Source organism: Papio anubis, chromosome 5 (genome assembly GCF_008728515.1).
Source record: "Papio anubis isolate 15944 chromosome 5, Panubis1.0, whole genome shotgun sequence".
NCBI lineage: Eukaryota > Metazoa > Chordata > Mammalia > Primates > Cercopithecidae > Papio > Papio anubis.
Genome location: NC_044980.1, coordinates 127,617,217 through 127,638,598, shown reverse-complemented (window position 1 = coordinate 127,638,598; position 21,382 = coordinate 127,617,217). Strand labels below are relative to the sequence as shown.

General features: G+C 43.3%; 1 protein-coding gene across 4 annotated transcripts; it reads right to left on the bottom strand.

Annotated features, from left to right (window-relative positions):
• Positions 1–794: 794 nt before the first annotated feature.
• On the bottom strand, positions 795–15,275 carry C5H5orf24 (chromosome 5 C5orf24 homolog). Of its 4 annotated transcripts, XM_003900112.5 has the most exons (3): positions 15,007–15,275; positions 5,187–5,616; positions 795–3,173 (listed from the first exon to the last, which is right to left on the bottom strand). In XM_003900112.5, exons 2-3 carry the CDS (start codon positions 5,611–5,613, stop codon positions 3,133–3,135), a joined length of 468 nt encoding a protein of 155 aa, XP_003900161.1. In that variant the 5' UTR covers positions 5,614–5,616; positions 15,007–15,275; the 3' UTR covers positions 795–3,132. The 4 variants fall into 4 exon arrangements, with proteins under 4 accessions (XP_003900161.1, XP_009207371.1, XP_021795393.1 ...); XM_009209107.4 differs by having other exon boundaries at positions 795–5,616; positions 15,007–15,273; XM_021939701.2 differs by lacking the exon at positions 15,007–15,275 and adding an exon at positions 14,632–14,987 and having other exon boundaries at positions 795–5,616.
• Between the last annotated feature and the right edge of the window lie 6,107 nt (positions 15,276–21,382).

Sequence of the window (21,382 nt, the reverse complement as noted above, 5' to 3'; positions counted from 1 at the left end):
TGGGTGTCTGAAAGAGACTGTATCTCTAAATAAATTTTAAAATGAGCCATCTTTAATATCTAATTTTTAAAAAAAACCATAGGGATCAATAATGTTTAAATTTAAGTATTAGTCTTTTAGTAGAACTATTTGTCTGATGCATCTTTTTTTATTTCTAGCTGTATTCTGATTTATCTTTGTTTCTCGCACAGGCTGGAGTGCAGTGGCGCAATCTTGGCTCACTGCAACCTCTGTCTCCTGGGTTCAAGCAATTCTGTGTCTCGGCCTCCCAAGTAGCTGGGATTACAGGCAAGTGCCACCATGCTCAGCTAATTTTTGTATTTTTAGTAGGGATGGGGTTTCACCATCTTGGTCGAGCTGGTCTCGAACTCCTGACCTCGTGATCCACCCGCCTTGGCCTCCCAAAGTGCTGCGATTACAAGGGGGAGCCACTGCGCCTGGCCAGACACCAGGAGTTTGAGACCAGCCTGGGCAACATAGGTGACCCCATCTCTACAAAAATTAAAAAATCAGGCTGGGCATGGTGGCATGTACCTGTAATCCCAACTACTAGGGAAGCTGAGGTGGGAAGGCAGGAGGACTGCTTGGGCCCAGAAGGTTAAGGCTGCTGTGAGCTATGATCACACCACTGAACTCCAGCCTGGGTGACAGAGTGAGACCCTGTCTTTTAAAAAAGAAAAAAAAAAAGCAAAATTCTAAGAAAAACACAAAATCTACAGTCATGAAAAAGGTTTACCATTTACCACTTAAGTACTTGAAAAGTACCATACTAAAAAACAAAGTAGTAAACACAGTTGGTTTTAAAGTAATGACTTTATTAATAAATATACATCCATATGATGATGTAGATACAAATCATGAACACTACTCCATTCCCATACACATAATTGCACACGAGTAGCTCAAGTTCATGGACATAAAAACATACACAGTATCTATTCAGACTTTTTACAGCAGAGGACAGCGTGCTTATTATCAGTTAACTGGTAATTATTTTCTCCAAAATTACCTGTGGAAAAAAGAAATTCTGAAAACTTAAAGAATCAAAGTGATCTGATTACTTTAAATCACACACTTGATTTACTATAGCATTAAATTTTCCAAAAATTAAATACATTATATGTGAGAGCACAGATTTATATATTTGGGGGGGGGGGAGGAAAGATTCAGATACATCCTAGAGTTTAACAGCATACAGTTAAGCTATAATAAAAACAAAAATAGAATAGCATCAAAATTTTTTATGTCCAAGGAAAAAAATGTTTTGAAAAACTGTTTGAATTCTTTATATTACTATAAAGGGACCATAAAATTTTACTGCATATAGAGACAATGACTGACAGAGTAGCAGTTATCAATATCCCCTGAATTGTTCTTTTAAAGCTTCTTAGAATATAAAGGAGAAATTTACTTTTTTTCTTTAGCTCACACACTGTGGTTATTTTTACACTGAAAGGGTCAACTTTAACCTAATAAATGGACCCAAATATATATTTTTTTCTCCTTAACTCAAAGAAACTCTATTCTTAGTTCATGAAAATAGACATGTAAATTCACACAAACATCAGTTTGGAATCAATATTACTTTGACAGATGTTTCTTTTAAAAAGCAAATAAAAAATATAAAGAATTTTTAGTCTAATTAAAACACTGATTTTTTTAAATGTCCCTAAATATTAAAAATTAAACCAGATACTACTCATTTTCTTCCAGTATATTGTGCCAATATATTTTTTTAATATCCAGTGCAAAACTCTAAAAGATAGTATCAAAATCATCCTAAATATTAGTTATGCAAGGTTACATTTGTCAAAAAAAATGAAAATTTCATCTGTTATTAGCTCCTTATTTGCTAATATAATAAATAAGGCATGTTAAAGTACTTTTTAAAGAAAAAAGTAATGCAAACTTACTTGAATTGCAGATCATTTTCTGACCAACATTTAAATATAGAATAATGAAACGTATTTTGTGAAGAGCAGAGTCACACAGTATAAAATTAGCAATTTACTGTTCAAGAAACAATCATACAGTGGGGGAGAAAAGGCCAGTTTTCCCCAACTGATTATATTAAAGTATAGGCAACTGTTTAACATGCTATTTCAGTGTTTATCGTAACAAGAGACAGTGTTAGAAAAGATGCACAATGTAGTCTTTAGTTTATATAGCAGTAAAAATATTTTAAATTTTTAAGACTTCATTCATGTTATCACTTAGATGTTTTTCTCTTCAGCACGGCACCAGTAAACTGTTCACAGGGAGAAAGGTAAGTGGAATCAGGAGATGCTCACCAGTGCATAGATATAATACTCCAGGTAACCGCTCAGATGAACAGTAAATTCAGCTTTCTAAATGATGTTATCCATTTACAACTGTAGCCATTTGCCCCTCCCTGTTGTGTTTTTTTTTTTCCTGGGACATAGCTCCTGATAATAAACACTGTTATGAACATGCCTCCTTTAGTTGATCTCACCATTTCATAAACATGTATACAAAATTCATTATACAATAATACACCTGTTTTATCTTCTGACACACAGCACAGCACCAGTAAGTAGATGTGCTGAAGGGTAGAGGAAGAGGAATGAATGTAGGAAAGGCAGGGGAGAAAGGGAAGGGCATGTATAACAAAATAAGGAAGGAAAATAAACTGAAAGGGAAATAAATTGTCAAATGGACTTACATAAAACACAACAATCAAATCTTTGACAATGGTGTGCATTATTCTATGGTAGAACATTAAACAACTGTCTTAGAAACTGGCTTGAAAAAGATTCTAAGCAGCCAACTGCTGAACATCATCTTGAGAAACAGCTAAATGACAGACACATGTGGAGGGTAGGTAACGAACATATGAATGAAGAGGCAAGCATTTGTGTGTGTCAGAAGTTATACTGTTCTGAGTAAATTATTAAAAATCTTGTATTTTAAGCTTCTGCGAGAAGAAGCTCTTGTAGCAATTTAGCTGCCAGAATGTTATAACTGATTACGTAGCCATCCAACATCGTTCTCTATGGTTTGTGCAAAGCTAATATTGTTGAGGTCACTGTCTTAGATGCCAGTGCACATAGTCCCCACATACAATGCAACACCTCTTACTGTAAAGAGCAGCATAAAGTCCAGCTCATTGTGTCAGGCATCACTGGAACACCTGAAGGCTTGCTGCTTTTTTCCTGATAAAAAAGGTACGAAACATGACATCCATTTGCAATCAGAGTTTGCATTAACTGAGAGCAAGCCCAAAAAACACAACATGTGCCCTTTTAAAATTTTAATTATTTTAAAAGTTTTTGGGTCCTGCAATTCTACATTTTAATCTCAAAGGCATTTAAAATCCCAAATATGAACATTGTAACTTTAAAGTTCAGTGGAATTTTTTCAAGTCTGAAGTTTATAATATTTTATTTAGAACAAACGCAAAATAAATAAAATGTGTAACAAGAAATACTACTATCAGAAAGGAAAAAAGAAAGATTTCCCTCTGTCCCTACTATACATATCTACCTAATGCTTTTTCTTCCTTTCTATCTTGCTTCTAAAGCAAACATCACTGGGGGAAAAAATCTTTTGGATGAAATGGTCTCACTGGAGCCACAATAAGATTTTTAATTAAACTAACCAACATATTTTTTACATGTTTCATGCATAGATGGATTCCTATATGTTTCTTAATATTTGGGTTCTGATGGTCAGGAAACTGCATTCTGTTTATACCAGTTTTACAGTCTACCATTCAATTTATGTCCTTTGGTAGATATAAACCTGAAAACACAGTAAGTGCTAATGCAATGGGATAATTTCTGAGAAAAACTAAAAATGTTCCAAATAAATGAGCAACATTAAAAAATGGTTTTATTTATTTATTTATTTATTTATTTGAGACGGAGTCTCTGTCACCCAGGCTGGAGGGCAGTGGCGCAATCTCGGCTCACTGCAACCTCTGCCTCCTGGGTTTGAGGATTTTCCTGCCTCAGCCTCCCGAGTAGCTTGGATTACAGGCATCCGCCACCACATCTGGCTAATTTTTGCATTTTTAGTAGAGATGGGATTTCACCATGTTGGCCAGGCTGGTCTTGAACTGCTGACCTCAAGTGATCCGCCCGCCTCAGCCTCCCAGAGTGCTGGGTGTGAACCACCACGTCCGGCCAATAAATGTTTTTAAACATGACACTTTAAAACTTTCTATATGAAAGGCAAAATATAGTGACTATAGCTACATGCAAACCTAGAGAATGTTTCTTTTTCTATTATATGAAATATGCTATCCTCAGAATGCACTATATTTCACCAAAAATGTAATGTGCAGTTTTTATAAAAGTTTAAATTTTCTGTAAATATGAATTGCTTGTAGTGTTTGGTATATATGCTCTTAGGCAATTAAAAAATACACAACCTATCACTGCTCAAAGGCAAACACTAAAGAATTATTTCAGGAATAATGGTTAAATCAATTAATGCCATGTAGATCAATAAATTACAAGCTGCTTAAACCTAGAACATTAAAAATAAGTTTTTTAACATTTGAAGTGGATGTAAATGCCAAAGCATACAAATATCTGTGTCCCGTCTTGTGAAAATAAATGTTACAAAAACTCACACAGCCATTACCTCAAGTAATCCTGATTCATTAGTTTGCTTTTTTGCTCCACCAGTTAAAAATACATTAGTATATTTATTATATTGTAGGCTTACTTCACAAACTAATAGGTATAATGGTTTCAGTTGTTTATCACATAAAGCATCTATTTAGAACAGCCCCAAAATAGTAATGAAACATGAGACATGACCATAACGCTAAAGGAAAAGCAAAAATGATTTAGTTAGGTGTTACACTTGAACCTATGTACAAATACAATGCCACTGCTCATGCCCTGAGTGCATCTGTCAGCATATGGCAGTTTTTGAGCAAAAGCAGGAAAAAAACCAAACAGGAAAACAAATTTGGAAAGCCCAGGCCATAAAATTATGTATATCAAAATAAAACCAAGAAGCTTTGGGATTATTCACAATCTTCCTTCTAAACCTGGCCCTCTTTTCCTGCCTCATTCACTCATTGGGTGGTTTGACTTCACTGCTAGTTTCCTCTACCCCGTGAACTGCTCTGCCATGCATCATAGGGTAAGGAAAAGCAGCAGTGCCACAGCCATAACCAAGATCGGCAAGACGGGATAGAGCTTTAATGCTACCTGGAGGTCTCCCTGGGCTGACTTTGTATCCCGCAGCTTTAGTTGTCCCCAAAGGTCTGCCTGGACTTGTCTTAAATCCAGCTGCTTTGGTGGTTCCCAGGGGTCTGCCTGTGCTGGTTCGGTATCCTGCTGATTTGGTGGTTCCCGAAGGCCGGCCACGCTTACCAGATCGGTTGAGATTCTTCTTTTTCTTTAGTTCGTCTTTTATTTCTATGCTTCTGCCACTTGTAGTCTGCAAGTGTGTTTCATTTAATGGGTCTTGCCTCTGACAAACCATTGGTTTGTGGTTGACTGTGTGGCTGTATTTGCTTTGCTGGGAGGAATATATGTCAAACTGATCAGCAGCTCTCATGGCATCTTCATTGAGGCAGGAAGGCTTGCCAGGCCCACAGAAAGCTGGATTACTGCTGGCAACAGGATGCATCATTTTCTACCAAAAATAAAAGACAAATATATATAAATACACATACACAAATACATATCTGTATGCAGCATTCAGTGAGAAAACAGTCTGTCTCCCAACAATTATGCAGGCTACCTAAAATTAGGCTGACAGGCAGGACTCCAGACCACCTATAAACAAACACACATCAGCAGATTCAAGGATACTTGTTCTTCTCAATTTAATCATGGAACAAACATCATACAAGATAACTCTATTATAATACTGATTTCATAGCTATAATGTTCTCCCGTTAGGAACTGGAAAAGTGTGTAAGTCAAAAACAAATGTTCTATTCTGTGGGCTTTTCTCTTCTAGATTACTAAACCTCAAAAGAATAACAGTAAAGCCAAGAATTCTTATTAACACAATTCTTTATTTCAGTTTGCCTGATGTTCTTGGAATGCCTCCTGTTGGCCTTTTATTGTATTTCTCACATGTATACTACTGGCCTGACAACAGTTTCCACAAGATGGACACTCCATTGTTATTTTAATTTATTATTTATACAGAACCCTGAGTATATGTTACACTTCACAAAAGACAGAATGTGCCAAGCAATGAACACAATCTCTACTGCTTCTTGGCCTTTTGGCTAAGATCAAGTGTAAAGAATACAATCTCTTGGCCCAAGGTACTGACTCTCTTCAAATATCCTCCAGCCCAATAGAAGGCAGTACCAATACAAAAGGTAAAAAAAGATTTCCATTAGCTAAAATGAGTGAACATTATACAAATCCTTACGACTTATACTACAAAAATACGGATGACAACCATAATACAATACCTCCTTTTTAAAAAAAATTTTTTTTTGAGATGGAGTCTCACTCCATCGCCCAGGCTGGAGTCCAGTGGCACAATCTCAGCTCACTGCAACCTCCGCCTCCTGGGTTCAGGCGATTCTCCTGCCTCGGCCTCCTGAGTAACTGGGACTACAGGCGCCTGCCACCACGTTTGGCTAATTTTTGTACTTTTAGTAGAGACGGGGTTTCACCATATTGGTCAGGCTGGTCTCGAACTCCTGACCTCGTGATCTGCCTGCCTCAGCCTTCCACAGTGTTGGGATTACAGGCGTGAGCCACGGCGCCCAGCCAATACCTCCTATTTAAGGTATATTTATCAAGACAAAAAGTTCAATGTACAACGTTGCTTTCTCCCTTGATCATAAATATAGTGTCGATCATCTTCCCTTACACAAGCCCTGTGACTTATTAAAGAACAGTCCAGCCAGGCATGGTGGCATCAACTATTAGGGAGGCTGAGGTGGGAGGATCACTTGAGCCCAGGAGTTTGAATCCAGCCTGGGCAACACAGCAAGATTCCTGCTCTTGAAATAGGAAAAAAAAAAAAAAAAAAAGTCTCTATTTTGTCTGTAAGGATATCCCTGTGATTTTTTTTTTATATATATATAAAGGACTTATTAAAACCACTACCACAACAAACCAGCTCTAAATAGCCATATCATTTAGACAGAGGAAATGGCAGGTTTTTTGTTTTTTTTTTTAAGATGGAGTTTCGCACTTTGTTGCCCAGGCTGGAGTGCAATGGCATGATCTTGGCTCACCACAACCTCTGCCTCCTGGGTTCAAGCGATTCTCCTGCCTCAGCCTCCCGAGTAGCTGGGATTACAGGTGTGCGCCACCACGCCTGGCTAATTTTGTATTTTTATTTTGTATTTTCATTTTATTTTTTATTTATTTTTTCTTTTGAGACAGAGTCTCGCTCTGTCACCCAGGCTGGAGTGCAGTGGCGTGATCTCAGCTCACTGCAAGCTCCACCTCCCGGGTTCACGCCATTCTCCTGCCTCAGTCTCCCAAGTAGCTGGGACTACAGGTGCCCGCCACCACGCCCGTCTAATAGTTTGTATTTTTAGTAGAGATAGGGTTTCACCACGTTAGCCAGGATGGTCTCGATCTCCTGACCTCGTGATCTGCCTGCGTTGGCCTCCCAGAGTGCTGGGATTACAGGCGGGAGCCACTGTGCCCAGCCTGTATATTTAATAGAGACGAGGTTTCTCCATGTTGGTCAGGCTGGTCTTGAACTCCCAATTTCCGGTGATCGGCCTGCCTTGGCCTCCCAAAGTGCTGGGGATTACAGGCATGAGCCACCGCGCCTGGCCGGAAATGAGAGTTTTACAGAGACTACAGTATTATGTTGTGATGAGGAAAGAGAGATAAAGATATGGGTTCCAATTTGGATTTAGAAAAAGTCACTAATATATATTAAGGTCTAGCCCCAAGTTGTTAGGAGATATTTGTGTGCACCCTTCATACATGTGAAAGTGCACCAAAACTTCAGTTATGAAAACAGTTACTCCGGCCGGGCGCGGTGGCTCAAGCCTGTAATCCCAGCACTTTGGGAGGCCGAGATGGGCGGATCACGAGGTCAGGAGATCGAGACCATCCTGGCGAACACCGTGAAACCCCATCTCTACTAAAAAATACAAAAAACTAGCCGGGCGAGGTGGCGGGCGCCTGTAGTCCCAGCTACTCGGGAGGCTGAGGCAGGAGAATGGCGTGAACCCGGGAGGCGGAGCTTGCAGTGAGCTGAGATCCGGCCACTGCACTCCAGCCCGGGCTACAGAGCAAGACTCCGTCTCAAAAAAAAAAAAAAAAAAAAAAAGAAAACAGTTACTCCCAGAGGCTACAAACAGGTAATAAGGTTAGCCAAAACCACTGTAAACTTACTTTAGTTTGTAAAGGCAAAAGGAAATGAGCATGAAGTCACAGAATCAAATTGTTAAATTATGAAACATTTGCTGAAAATCAACAGATACAGAGCAATTGGCAAGCTGGCTTGAAGTCTCAATTTGATGGAAAAACATCTACAGTGAGAAGCCACTTGTTTATGGCAAAAGCTTTTTAGACTTGAGAACATAAAACAAGACTGGGCTAAACACAAATATTAAGTGGAATACTTTTTTCACTCACTCCCCACAGATACAAGAACTAGATTATTGGCCGGGCACGGTAGCTCACGCCTGTGATCCCAGCACTTTGGGAGGCTGAGGCAGGTGGATCACAAAGTCAGGAGATCAAGACCATCCTGGCTAACACAGTGAAACACAGTCTCTACTAAAAATACAAAAAATTAGCTGGGCGTGTTGGCACGTGCCTGCAGTCCCAGCTACTCAGGAGGCTGAAGCAGGAGAACTGGTTGAACCCAGAGGCAGAGGCTGCAGTGAGCCGAGATCGTGCCACTGTACTCCAGCCTGGGTGACAGAGCAAGACTCTGTCTCAAAAAACAAAAACAAAAAGAACTAGATTATTAATTATCATTTCTCTAGCTCAAATTCTAATTTCAGATGGGAAAAAAGACTCTCAAGATGAGTTCCAAATATAGTATTGGCTGAAAGTTAGCAATTTTTTAGCATTTTGTTATGTGCCAGATAATAAGCTTGGTTCTTTGCACATTATCTGATTTAATCCTCAGTACAAGCCTATAAGGAACATACAATATTAGCTCTATTTTACAGACTTTAAGCATTCTGCCAGGGTCACACATTAGGAAATGGTTAAGCCAAATATGACTTTTGATAATTCAACTTCAGAACCAACAATTTACCGTGTAGCATACCAAGGTTTTTCAATAGCAGCACTGTTATTTGGGTCAGATAATTTTGTGTGGTTTGTCCACTGCATTGTACAATGCTTAGCAGCATTCCTGGCCTTTACCCACTAGATGTCAGTAGCAACACCTCTCTCCCTTCCCCTAAATATGTGACAACCAAAAATTTCTCCAGACATTGCCAAACGTTCCCTGGGTGGGGAGGTTGGGGGGGGGGGGGGGGGAATCCACCCTTCACCATGAAATCGCTCGATTATACTAAAATGAAAACACAGACTCAACTTAAAATATTCTCACTTAAGTTTTTATTCACCTTTTTAGCATCTTCCTCACCAAATATCCACAAATTCTTTCTGACTGCAAAGTCAAAGATATTTGGTTTCCAAATGGAAGAAAAGCAAATGCCAGAGTTAGTAAAGACAACCAGGACAGCCACGATGGCTCACGCCTACAATCCCAGGACTGTGAGAGGCCAAGGCGGGCAGATCACCTAAGGTCAGGAGTTCGAGACCAGCCTGGCCAAAACGGTAAAACCCTGTCTCTACTAAAAATACAAAAATTTACAAAAATTTTTGGGAAAATTTTTTGGGGAAAAAAAAAAAGTTATGTGACTTACCAGGAGGGTATCAAATACATATATATATAGATAGATAGATAGATATTTATGTATGTATAAAATATGTATATATATGAATATTCATAATCTATCAGCACTCAGGATATACAGTCTCAGCTTACATTATGTTAGGCTTTAGAGGCAAAATGCCACTATCCTTGACTCAGATATCAATCCACACCGGAAAAAACACACCATTAAAAAATTAGACGTGGCCGGGCGCGGTGGCTCAAGCCTGTAATCCCAGCACTTTGGGAGGCCGAGATGGGCGGATCACGAGGTCAGGAGATCGAGACCATCCTGGCTAACACGGTGAAACCCTGTCTCTACTAAGAAATACAAAAAATAGCCGGGCGAGGTGGCAGCACCTGTAGTCCCAGCTACTCGGGAGGCTGAGGCCGGAGAATGGCATGAACCCGGGAGGCGGAGCTTGCAGTGAGCTGAGATCTGGCCACTGCACTCCAGCCTGGGCGACAGTGCGAGACTCCGTCTCAAAAAAAAAAAAAAAATTAGACGTGCGGCTGGGCATGGAGGCTCATGCCTCTAATCCCAGAACTTTGGGAGGCTGAGGCAGGCAGATCACCTGAGGTCAGGAGTTCGAGACTAGCTTGGCCAAAATGGTAAAACCCTGTCTCTACTAAAAATACAAAAAAAATTTGCCTGGCGTAGTGGTGCACACCTGTAATCCCAGCTACTCAGGAGGCTGAGGCAGGAGAATCGCTCAAACCCAGGAGGTGGAGGTTGCAATGAGCCAAGACTGCACCATTGCACTTCAGCCTGGGAGACAAGAGCGAAACTCCAGCCCAAAAAAAAAAAAAGAAAGACATGCAATTTTTAAAAAGCAAGTATCTTGGCCAGGTGTAGTGGTTCATGCCTGTAATCCCAGAACTTTGGGAGGCCAAGGTGAGTGAATCAACTGAGGTTGGGAGTTCGAGATCAGCCTGACCAACATGGAGAAATCCCGTCTCTACTAAAAATAAAAAAAATGTAGCCTGGCATGGTGGTACATGCCTGTAATCCCAGCTACTCGGGACACTGAGGCAGGAGAATCGCTTGAACCTGGGAGGCAGAGGTTGCAGTGAGCTGAAATCATGACATTGCACTCCAGCCTGGGCAACAAGAGCAAACTCCATCTCAAAGAAAACAAAAAACAAAAAACACGCATCTCCATTTCTCCATTCCTTTAATATTCTCCAGCATGTATGCCTTTACTTTGTATTATGTAAATTTAGTTCTGACATAACTCATGTTTATTGAGGGCCAACTCCATGCAAAACACTATTCTAAGCACAAATCGATAAGAGTAAAGCTATTTATTCCAATGGAAAGATAATGAGACACTAACTTGGCCAGGTGTGGTAGCTCACACCTGTACTCCCAGCACTTTGGGAGGCTGAGGCGGGTGGATCACTTGAGGTCAGGAGTTTGAGACCAGCGTGACCAACAGGGAGAAACCCCGTCACTACCAAAAATGCAAAACTTAGCTGGGCATGGAGGCATGCACTTGTAATCCCAGCTACTCGGGAGGCTGAAGCAGCAGAATTGCTTGAACCCAGGAGGCAGAGGTTGCAGTGAGCCGAGATCACACCACTGCATTCCAGGCTGGGTGACAGAGTGAGACTGCCTTAAAAAAAAAAAAAAAAAGACCCTGACCTAACATTTCTGAAGTGTAGGGCTTCTGTATGTTCTGTATATTCCTTCCCTGCTACTGCCAAGAAATCAGAACAGTATTCTACTTAATAATTCATAAACAAGCCGGACAAGGAATTTAATATGAGAATTACTCATGTAAATAATTAACTTTAAAAACACAAACAGAACTAAAACCAATCCTTTCCTATTTTCAGACTTCAACTTTATTAAGTTGGGAATCAGCACTATTAAATGCTTGTGTGCATAACCATCACTATATGTTTACATGCAGGATACTTGTGTTTATATAAAAAGTATTTGCATAATGTGAGCTTAACCCTGAACTCCATAATGCCTTCCTCCTCCCATTTCAGGGCTATTGTTAAAACACTCTTTTTTTTCTTTTTTTTTTCCTGAGACGGAGTTTCCCTCTTGTTGCCCAGGCTGGAGTGCAATGGTGTAATCTTGGCTCACCGCAACCTCTGTCTCCCAGGTTCAGCTGATTCTCCTGCCTCAGCTTCCTGAGTAGCTGGGATTACAGGCACATGCCACCACGCCCAGCTAATTTTTTTATTTTTAGTAGAGACAGGGGTTTCACCATGTTGGCCAGGCTGCTCTCGAACTCCTGACCTCAGGTGATCTGCCTGCCTCCGCCTCTCAAAGTGTTGGGATTACAGGCATGAGGCACCACTCCTGGTGGTTTTTTTTTTTTTTTTTTTTTTTTGAGACGGAGTTTTGCTCTTGTCCAGGCTGGAGTGCAATGGCATGATCTTGGCTCACTGCAACAACCTCCACCTCCTGGGTTCAAGCAATTCTCCTGCCTCAGCCTCCAGAGTATCTGGGATTACAGGTACGTACCATCATGCCACATTAATTTCTGTGTTTTTTTTTTTTTTTTTAGAATAAACAAGGTTTCACAATGTTGGCCAGGCTGGTCTCGAACTCCCGAGCTCAGGTGATTCACCTGCCTTGGCCTCCCAAAGTGCTGGGATTACAGGCGTGAGCCACCGTGTCAGGCCAAAAGACTCTGATTGAACATATGCAAGCGACATTTCTTTTTTGAGACGGAGTCTCGCTCTGTCGCCCAGGCTGGAGAGCAGTGGCATGACCTTGGCTCATTGCAAGGTATGCCTCCCGGGTTCTCGCCATTCTCCTCCCTCAGCCTCCTGAGTAGCTGGGACTACAGGCACCAGCCACCACGCCCGGCTAATTTTTTGTATTTTAGTAGAGATGGGGTTTCACCGTGTTACCCAGATGGTCTCGATCTCCTGACCTCGTGATCCACCTGCCTCAGCCTCCCAAAGTGCTGGGATTATAGGCGAGAGCCACCGCACCCGGTCCCAAGCCACATTTCTTAAGAGTCAGAATGGTCCAGCGCAGTGGCTCAGGCCTGTAATCCCAGAACTTTTGGAAGCCAAGGTGGGCAGCTCAGTTGAGGTCGGGAGTTCCAGACTAGCCTGGCCTGGATAACACAGCGAAACCCTATCTCTACTAAAAATCCAAAAAATTAGTCAGGCACGGTGGCTCCAGCTACTCAGGCGGCTGAGGCAGGAGAATCGCTTGAACCCAAAGGCGGAGGTTGCAGTGAGCTGACTTTGTGCCACTGCACTCCAGCCTAGGAAACAGATTCCATCTCAGAAAAAAAAAAAAAAAAAAAAAAGAATGAATACTATATTTCTAGACGGTGTGGACTGAATAGAAGCCAAGAGTTATAGAACAGGCTGTGTAGACTATCAAAGATTAAAGATCATCTTTTTTTTTTTTTTTTTTGTATTTTTAGTAGAGACGGGGTTTCACGGTGTTAGCCAGGATGGTCTCGATCTCCTGACCTCGTGATCCGCCCGTCTCGGCCTCCCAAAGTGCTGGGATTACAGGCTTGAGCCACCGCGCCCGGCCTAAGATCATCTTTTTAAATAGTTACTGAGGCCGGGAGCAGTGGCTCACGCCTGTAATCCCAACACTTTGGGAGGTCGAGGCGGGCGGATCACGAGGTTAGGAGTTCGAGACCAGCCTGGTCAACATGGTGAAACACCATCTCTACCAAACATACAAAAACTACCTGGGCGTGGTGGCGCACATCTGTAATCCCAGCTACTAGGGAGGCTGAGGCAGGAGAATTGCTTGAACCCGGGAGGCAGAGGCTGCAGTGAGCCGAGATCGCGCCACTGTACTCCAGCCTGGGGGACAGAGTGAAACTCCGTTTCAAAAAACAAAACAAACAAAACAACCAATAGATAGTTCACTGAGCCAGGAGCGGTGGCTCAAGCCTGTAATCCCAGCACTTTGGGAGGCCGAGACGGGCGGATCACGAAGTCAGGAGATCGAGACCATCCTGGCTAACACGGTGAAGCCCCGTCTCTACTAAAAAATACAAGCTACTCGGGAGGCTGAGGCAGGAGAATGGCATGAACCCGGTAGGCGGAGCTTGCAGTGAGCTGAGATCCAGTCACTGCACTCCAGCCTGGGCGACAGAGCGAGACTCCGTCTCAAAAAAAAAAAAAAAAAAAAAAAAAAAATACTTCACTGAATGTACAAGAGTCAACTAAGAGCTTCTATATATCTGGACTGTGACTAAATTCGAATACTCAAAGCATAAGCTAAAACTTGCCATCGTTGAAGTTGTTTTATTGTGTTTAACTCCTAAAGTTTAAGCCCTAAAATGAGCTCTTCTTTATAGAACAATTCCTTTCTCTTCTCTTGAATGTGGCAGTCACTACTGCCAACATAAAGAACTGTAACTATTTTTAGTAACTTCACAAAGCATCCCTGAAGCTTTCTAAACATGGAGAAAGCGTCAAGAAACCCAAGTTCTGTTCTCCAAAGATCACAGATCACGTAACTCTCAGAGATTTATTTCAGGTCCGTATAATCATATACGTTTCATAATTCTAAATGAAGATTTGCAACTCAACTCAATTACTCACAAAGTCCATTCAGCAGAGGCCAATAGCCACGCACCCTGCCCCACTACGGGAAGTTTTGATAATAGGACTGCACATAAATAACGGCCTCCTTTGTCTTCTTCCTATCCTTAACTGGGCCCCACAGTGCACAAATAAGGACTCCCCTTATTTTGACACGAGGCGTTTAGAATGTATTACCTGTTGTGTGCTGAAAGCGACTATTAACGTACTGGCAATAACAAGTTTGCAGAAGATGCACGCCACCCTAGAGAAAGGGTTGCGTACCCTCTAAAAAGCAAAATTCATAAGCCGCTGTCCGTCCACTCGGGAGTTCCGCAAGCGTAGAAGTCCACGGGCACTCCATCGCGACGCCGATCTGGAGCCGGCACACTTTCATTTAAAGGCGGAGAGCGGACTGCGGATTCCGACCTCTCAAAGAAAAGAACGGGTACCCCCTCCCCCCGCCGCAGGAGGAATGTCCCCCAGTAATGGCTCCACACCGGGGAAGAGCAGGCTACGTCCGGGACCCCTCCTCTCACTCCTGGCTACGCTAGGGCCCCTTGGCAGGAGGCCTCTTCTCCCCGGCCAGCTAGGCGCCAGTTCTCGCCGCCGCCCGACTCCACTCTCGGCCGGCTGACCAGTCCGCGCGCGCCCACCTACCTCAGCCGCTCGTAGACCGGCCCCTCCGCGCGTCTAGGGGCTTCCCAGCGGCTGGGAACCTCGCACTGGCGCCGCTCCCTCCCCAGCCCGCCGCCTCTGCACGGTGCGGAGAACGGGCCAAGGCGGAGGGGCAGGCAGCGAGGGCGGCGGCGAGGCAGACGCTGGCTCCCAGCACCCGCCGCGGCCGCCGCGCACAGTCCTGCCCCGGACGCAGTACGAAGAAGCCGCTACCACCCTGTAGTGTTAGAGGCGGTGTGCGCGACCTCGCGAGGGCCGCGCACGCACACGCACACTCTCATCGCGAGACCCGATCTCCCGCCGCCGACCTGCACGCAAGCTTTGGGAGGGAGCCAGGCTGGCAGGCTGCGCTTGCGCGTCGTGGCCTTAGGCCTGGGCTGTTGGTGGTTCGGCGTCGACCGTCCCCAGTGGCTGAGGTTGAGAGACCTACCAAATGGGGAATTAGTAACTTCCTTACTTGTATTGGTTTTCACCATAATTCTGAGATGCTGGAACTCCTGCTGACCCCATTTCTTAGATACAGGACCTAATAAATGAAAATCAGGGGGGTTGGGACTCTTCATGCCCAGGATCATGTGATAATGAAAAGCCTTATTTTATGGGCCATCCTGATGATCCACGCGGATTACAGGCGTGAGCCACTACGCCCCACGGAATTGTCATATTCATTATTCCATAACCACAGGAAAGGATGGAACAACAAACTACCGCTATTATGTTTTTCTTGTGAGATATCTGACATATCAGTCACCTCACACAAACCCACTTCGAAGGGATTCATTTTCTTCCTCCTTCCTCCTGTGAATTTCCAGATGTCAGAATTGAGAGGATCCAGAATTAGGGCAGCTACTGAAAGGGAGACACTTTATTAAGCAATGGGAAGAGGCTAGAGGAGGATGCTTGCTCTTTTCCCCCATGTAATGAAGGCAATTTGAAGATGGACAATTCATAGTACTGAGTTCTACCGTAAGCACAGCCCTGGGCCAGGTACTGCCTTGCCAGTAGGAAAGAAAGGAGGAGCAACAACTTTTCTGGACAAACACAAGCCAGGACACAACACACGAAACAAGCAAGCCCATTCATTCAACCTAGTAAGGGACTGGAGACAGATAAGCCATGTGAACAATTGATTAAACCTACACCAATAAAAACTCTGGACGGCCTGGGTGCGGAGGCTCACGCCTGTAATCCCAGCACTTTGGAAGGCCGAGGCGGCCAGATCACGAGGTCAGGAGTTCAAAACCAGCCTGGCCAACATGGCGAAACCCCATCTCTACTAAAAATATGAAAATTAGTCGGGCATGGTGGCGCGCACCTGTAGTCCCAGCTACTCGGAAGGCTGAGGCAGGAGGATCACTTGAACCCGGGAGGTGGAGGTTGCTGTGAGCCGAGATCATGCCACTGCACTCCAGCCTGGGACAGAACGAGACTCCATCTCAAAAAAACAAACAAACAATAACAACAACAACAACAACAACAACAACAACAAAACTCTGGACACAAAGCTCAGGTGGAATTCCCTGGTTGGGAAGGTAGGATTTTTTTGGCAGACAGGGATTCATAACATGATTCCAAACATCATTCCAACTAGAGTGACTCACACCTGTAATCCCAGGACTTTGGGAGGCCAAAGCGGGAGGCCAGGAGTTTGAGACCAGCCTGGACAATATAGATTCTGTCTCTACAAAAAATTAAACAATTAGCTGGGTGTGGTGATGAGTACTTGTAGGGCCAGCTGCTAGGGAGGCTGAGATAGGAGAAAGGACTGAGATAGGAGGAAGAAGACTGAGGCTTCCTTAAGCTGTGATTGTGACACTGCACTCCAGCTTGGGCAACAGAGTGAGACCCTGTCTCAAAAAAAATGAAATACTAAAAAACAGGATTAGGCCGGGCGCGGTGGCTCAAGCCTGTAATCCCAGCACTTTGGGAGGCCGAGACGGGCGGATCACGAGGTCAGGAGATCGAGACCATCCCGGCTAATACGGCGAAACCCCGTCTCTACTAAAAAATACAAAAAAAACTAGCCGGGCGAGGTGGCGGGCGCCTGTAGTCCCAGCTACTCAGGACGCTGAGGCAGGAGAATGGCGTAAACCCGGGAGGCGGAGCTTGCAGTGAGCTGAGATCCGGCCACTGCACTCCAGCCTGGGCGACAGAGCGAGACTCCGTCTCCAAAAAAAAAAAAAACAAAAAAAAAAACAAAACAGGATTAACCATGCCAGTGTTATTTATATGTAAAAGGAAAATACCAATATAAAAAAGTTAAAATATGTACACAGATTTTAAGGCATATTAAGTAGCCTATCTAAAAACAAGTTTTTTTTCTAAGCAAGGTTTTTTTGCTCTTGAGGTAGAATTTGAGAATGTGTAACAGCACTCCCATACCATAGAATCACTATTGCAAATCTGCAACTCTAAACTCTTGTCTGAAATGGCATTTGTACATAAAAACACTTAAGAAAAAGAAACTTTCATTCTAACAAGGTCAAATAATTTGCAGGCCCAGTAGAGGGGTAGCCAGAATAACAAAGGAAGTCAGACAGCCCTGAGTTTGAATGCCTTTCTGCCACTTGCCTCCCATGGCATTTTGGGCAAGTCACTGCTCCTTCAAAAGTTTCCACATGTATGAAATTAAGACACTGTCTTCCTTGTAGAGCTGTGAAATTAAATAAGCTAATAGGGCTATTTAAATACTCATGAGTGGCCTGGCACAGCCACTCATGCCTATAATCCCAGCACTTTGGGAAGCCAAGGCAGGTGGATCACCTGAAGTCAGGAGTTCAGGACCAGCCTGGCCAACATGGTGAAACCCTGTCTCTACTAAAAATACAAAACATTAGCCAGGCGTGGTGGTGCATGTCTGTAATCCCACCTACTTAGGAGGCTAAGACAGGAGAATCACTTGAACCTGGGAGGTGGAGGTTGCAGTCAGTTGAGATCGCACCACTGCACTCCAGTCTGGGTGACAGAATGAGACTCTGTCTCAAAAATAACTCACCTCAGCTACTTGGTAGACTGAGGCGGGAGGATCGCTTGAGCCTGGAAGGCAGGGATTACAGTGAACGAAGATCACGCCACTGCACTCTAGCCTGGATGACCAAGCGAAACCCTGTCTCAAAAGATAAAAAGAAAAAAGAAAATATTCACCCCTATTTAGATGTTCATCATACTATTCTATTTTCAAATATTTATCATTTTCCATAAAATATTTTAAGCTCATACAAGTTATATTGTTCTTGAAAATAACCAAATATAAACATTCCAATAAAATCCCGAATAAGAATTCATGGGAATAGGGTCAGGCACGGTGGGTCATGCCTTCTAACCCAGGACTTTGGGAGGCTGAGGTAGGCAGATTACTTGAGGCCAGAAGTTCCAGACCAGCCTGGCCAACATGGCGAAACCTCGTATCTACTAAAATAGAAAAATCAGCTGGGTGTGATGGTGCACACCTGTAATCCTAGCTACTCAGGAGGCTGAGGCACCAGAATCACTTGCACCCCAGAGGTGGAGGTTGCGGTGAGCCAAGATTGGCCACTGCACTCCAGTCTGGGCAACAGTGAGACTCTGTCTCAAATTAAAAAAAAAAAAAATTATGGGGACAAATATTAATCATTGCAACTGAAGGGAATAACTGAAGAAGACTTGCAAAGGATTTGAGTTTCAAGTTTGGATTTGAAAGTGCCAGACATGAATTGGTGGAGTAGAAGCTGTGGTGGCTACAAGGAAGACAACAGCAAGCACATTTATAATGGTGGAACCACCTTTACCCACTAAATAATCCAGGAAGCGTTGGAAGTGGGCTTTAAATGCCATGTTAGTCTGGAGATATTTCACAGAAGCACCATGAGCCAGGAAATATCAGCAAGAAATCTTCCAGCCAGCTCTCTTTAGAGGGAGATCTAGCCACCAAGATGAAACTGCACACTTATATCAGCTGATGACCTTAGTAAAATAGCACCAGCCATTTGGTGAACCACTAGCTAGTGGGTATTTGATCAAGGAAGAGGAGACATTCCAGGTTTACTCACCCTCTGACACATCTACTCATTTATGCTATATGTTGACTTTAGTTTTTTTTTTTTTTTTTTCTTCAGACAGAGTCTCGCTCTGTTACCCAGGCTGGGTCACTGCATTGTGGCCAAATCTCGGCTCACTGCAACCTCCACCTCCTGGGTTCAAGCAATTCTCCTGCCTCAACCTCCCAAGTAGCTGGGACTACAGGCATGTGCTACCATGCCCGGCTAATTTTTCTATTTTTAGTAGGGACAGGGTTTCACCATGTTGGCCAGGCTGGTCTTGAACTCCTGACCTAAGGTGATCCTCCCACCTCAACCTCCCAAAGTGCTGGAATTACAGGCATGAGCCACTGTGCGCAGCCAACTTATTTTAGATTCAATGGAGCAGACAAATGTTATAACCATGCAAAATAGTGCTTCACGAAAATCTGAACTGTCTTCACAATAGTCACTATGAGAGAAATAGTGACCAACTCATTTTTTTATATACGAATTTGCTACCACTCTAGGCAGCTCCGTATAAAATTCTAAAATTCTTTAAACTTCTAAAATTTTACCTCATATTAAAGCAGTCAGCCTCCTACTAATGTCTATCCACTGTCCTAGTTTTTTAGACTCATGTTGCACAAAGTTAGTCATATGATCCCACTTGCCTCTACAAGGAGCTCATTTAGTTCAGGCCTCTGGAAGCTCTTTTTTGGATATATTATAAATATTATAACGAATCTCCACTATGTGGCTCCTCTGTACTTCTCCAGCCATCCCCTCCCCCAAAGTCAGGAATGGCCATGTGACTTGCACTAGTCAATGAAAGTGACAAATGTGAGACTATCTAAGATTCTTCTCTGCCATTAGGACTGTGATGTTAGAGTTGCCATCAGTCTGGATCCTGGATCCTGGGGTTAGAAAGATGTGAAGTAAAGCTTCCCCTCTTACAACACATGAGGATAGTTTAGTATAGATGAGAAATAAACTTTTTTTTTTTTTTTTTTGAGACAGAGTCTCATTCTGTCACCCAGGCTGGAGTGCAGTGGTGAGATGTTGGCTCACTGCAACCTCCAACTCCTGGGTTCAAATGATTCTCGTATCTCAGCCTCCCAAGTAGCTGAGACTACAGGCATGAGCCAACACGCTTGGCTTTTTGTATTTTTAGTAGAGAGGGGGTTTCACCATGTTGACTAGCCTGATCTCGAACTCCTGACCTCAGGTGATCTGCCTGCTTCAGCCTCCCAAAGTGCTGGGATGACAGGCGTGAGCCACTACTCCTAGCCCAGAGAAATAAAACATCACTGAGATTTTTGTTACTGCACCATGATCTAGCTGTAGTAACTGGAAACTACAAAGGTTACTTTTACCTCTGATGAAAAGCTAAGAGAGAACTGAAGAAATAGCATAATCCAAAAAAATCGAGGAAATGGGCCCTTCTACCATGTAGAGGGGCAGGTGTAAAGGATTTAACCTTGCCAAAGAACAGTGTGGCCTTTACTGCTGGCTTCTTGGAAGTAACCTCTAAACCCTTGGGATGTCATGTTTCATAGTGTTTTTGTTTGCCTGGGGCCCTGGGTCATGTAAGATAGTCTAACAATGTGATTTAGTGTGAAAAAGCTGGGTCACATGGTATCAGCTCCACCTCCTGAGGGACTGGAAACTGAAATCAGCCATATGGCTAATTAATCATATCTACATGATGAACTCCAATAAAAACTCTGGATACCAAGGCTCAGATGAGCTTCCCAGACGGGTGCAATTGCTTATGCCTATAATCCCAGCACTTTGGGAGGCCGAAACAGAAGGACTGCTTGAGCCCAGGAGTTGGAGGTCACCCTAGGCAACAACATAGGTAGACCCTGCCAATACAAAATAAATAAGTAAATAAATAAATAAAAGCCAGGCATGGTGGCACATGCCTGTGGTCCCAACTACTTAGGATGCTGAGGTGGGAAGATTGTTTGAGCCCATGAGGTTGAGGCTGCAGTGAGCCGTAATCACATCACTGTACTCCAGACTGAATGATAGAGCAAGACACTGATTCCAAAATATAATAAACCAGGCATGGTAGTTCATGCGTGAAATCCCAGCATTTTGGGAAGCTAAGGTGGGAGGACGACTTGAGCCCAGGAGTTTGGGGCTACAGTGAGCCATGATCATGACACTGTACTCAAGCCTGAACAAGAGAGCAAGACCTGGACTCAAAAAATATACGAATGAATGAATGAATAAATAGGATGCTGCTAAGGCCTAACACTTACCTGTTCATTTTTTTTTTTTTTTCTTTTTGAGACGGAGTCTCCCTCTGTCGCCAGGCTGTAGTGGGGTGGTGTGATCTCGACTCACTGCAACCT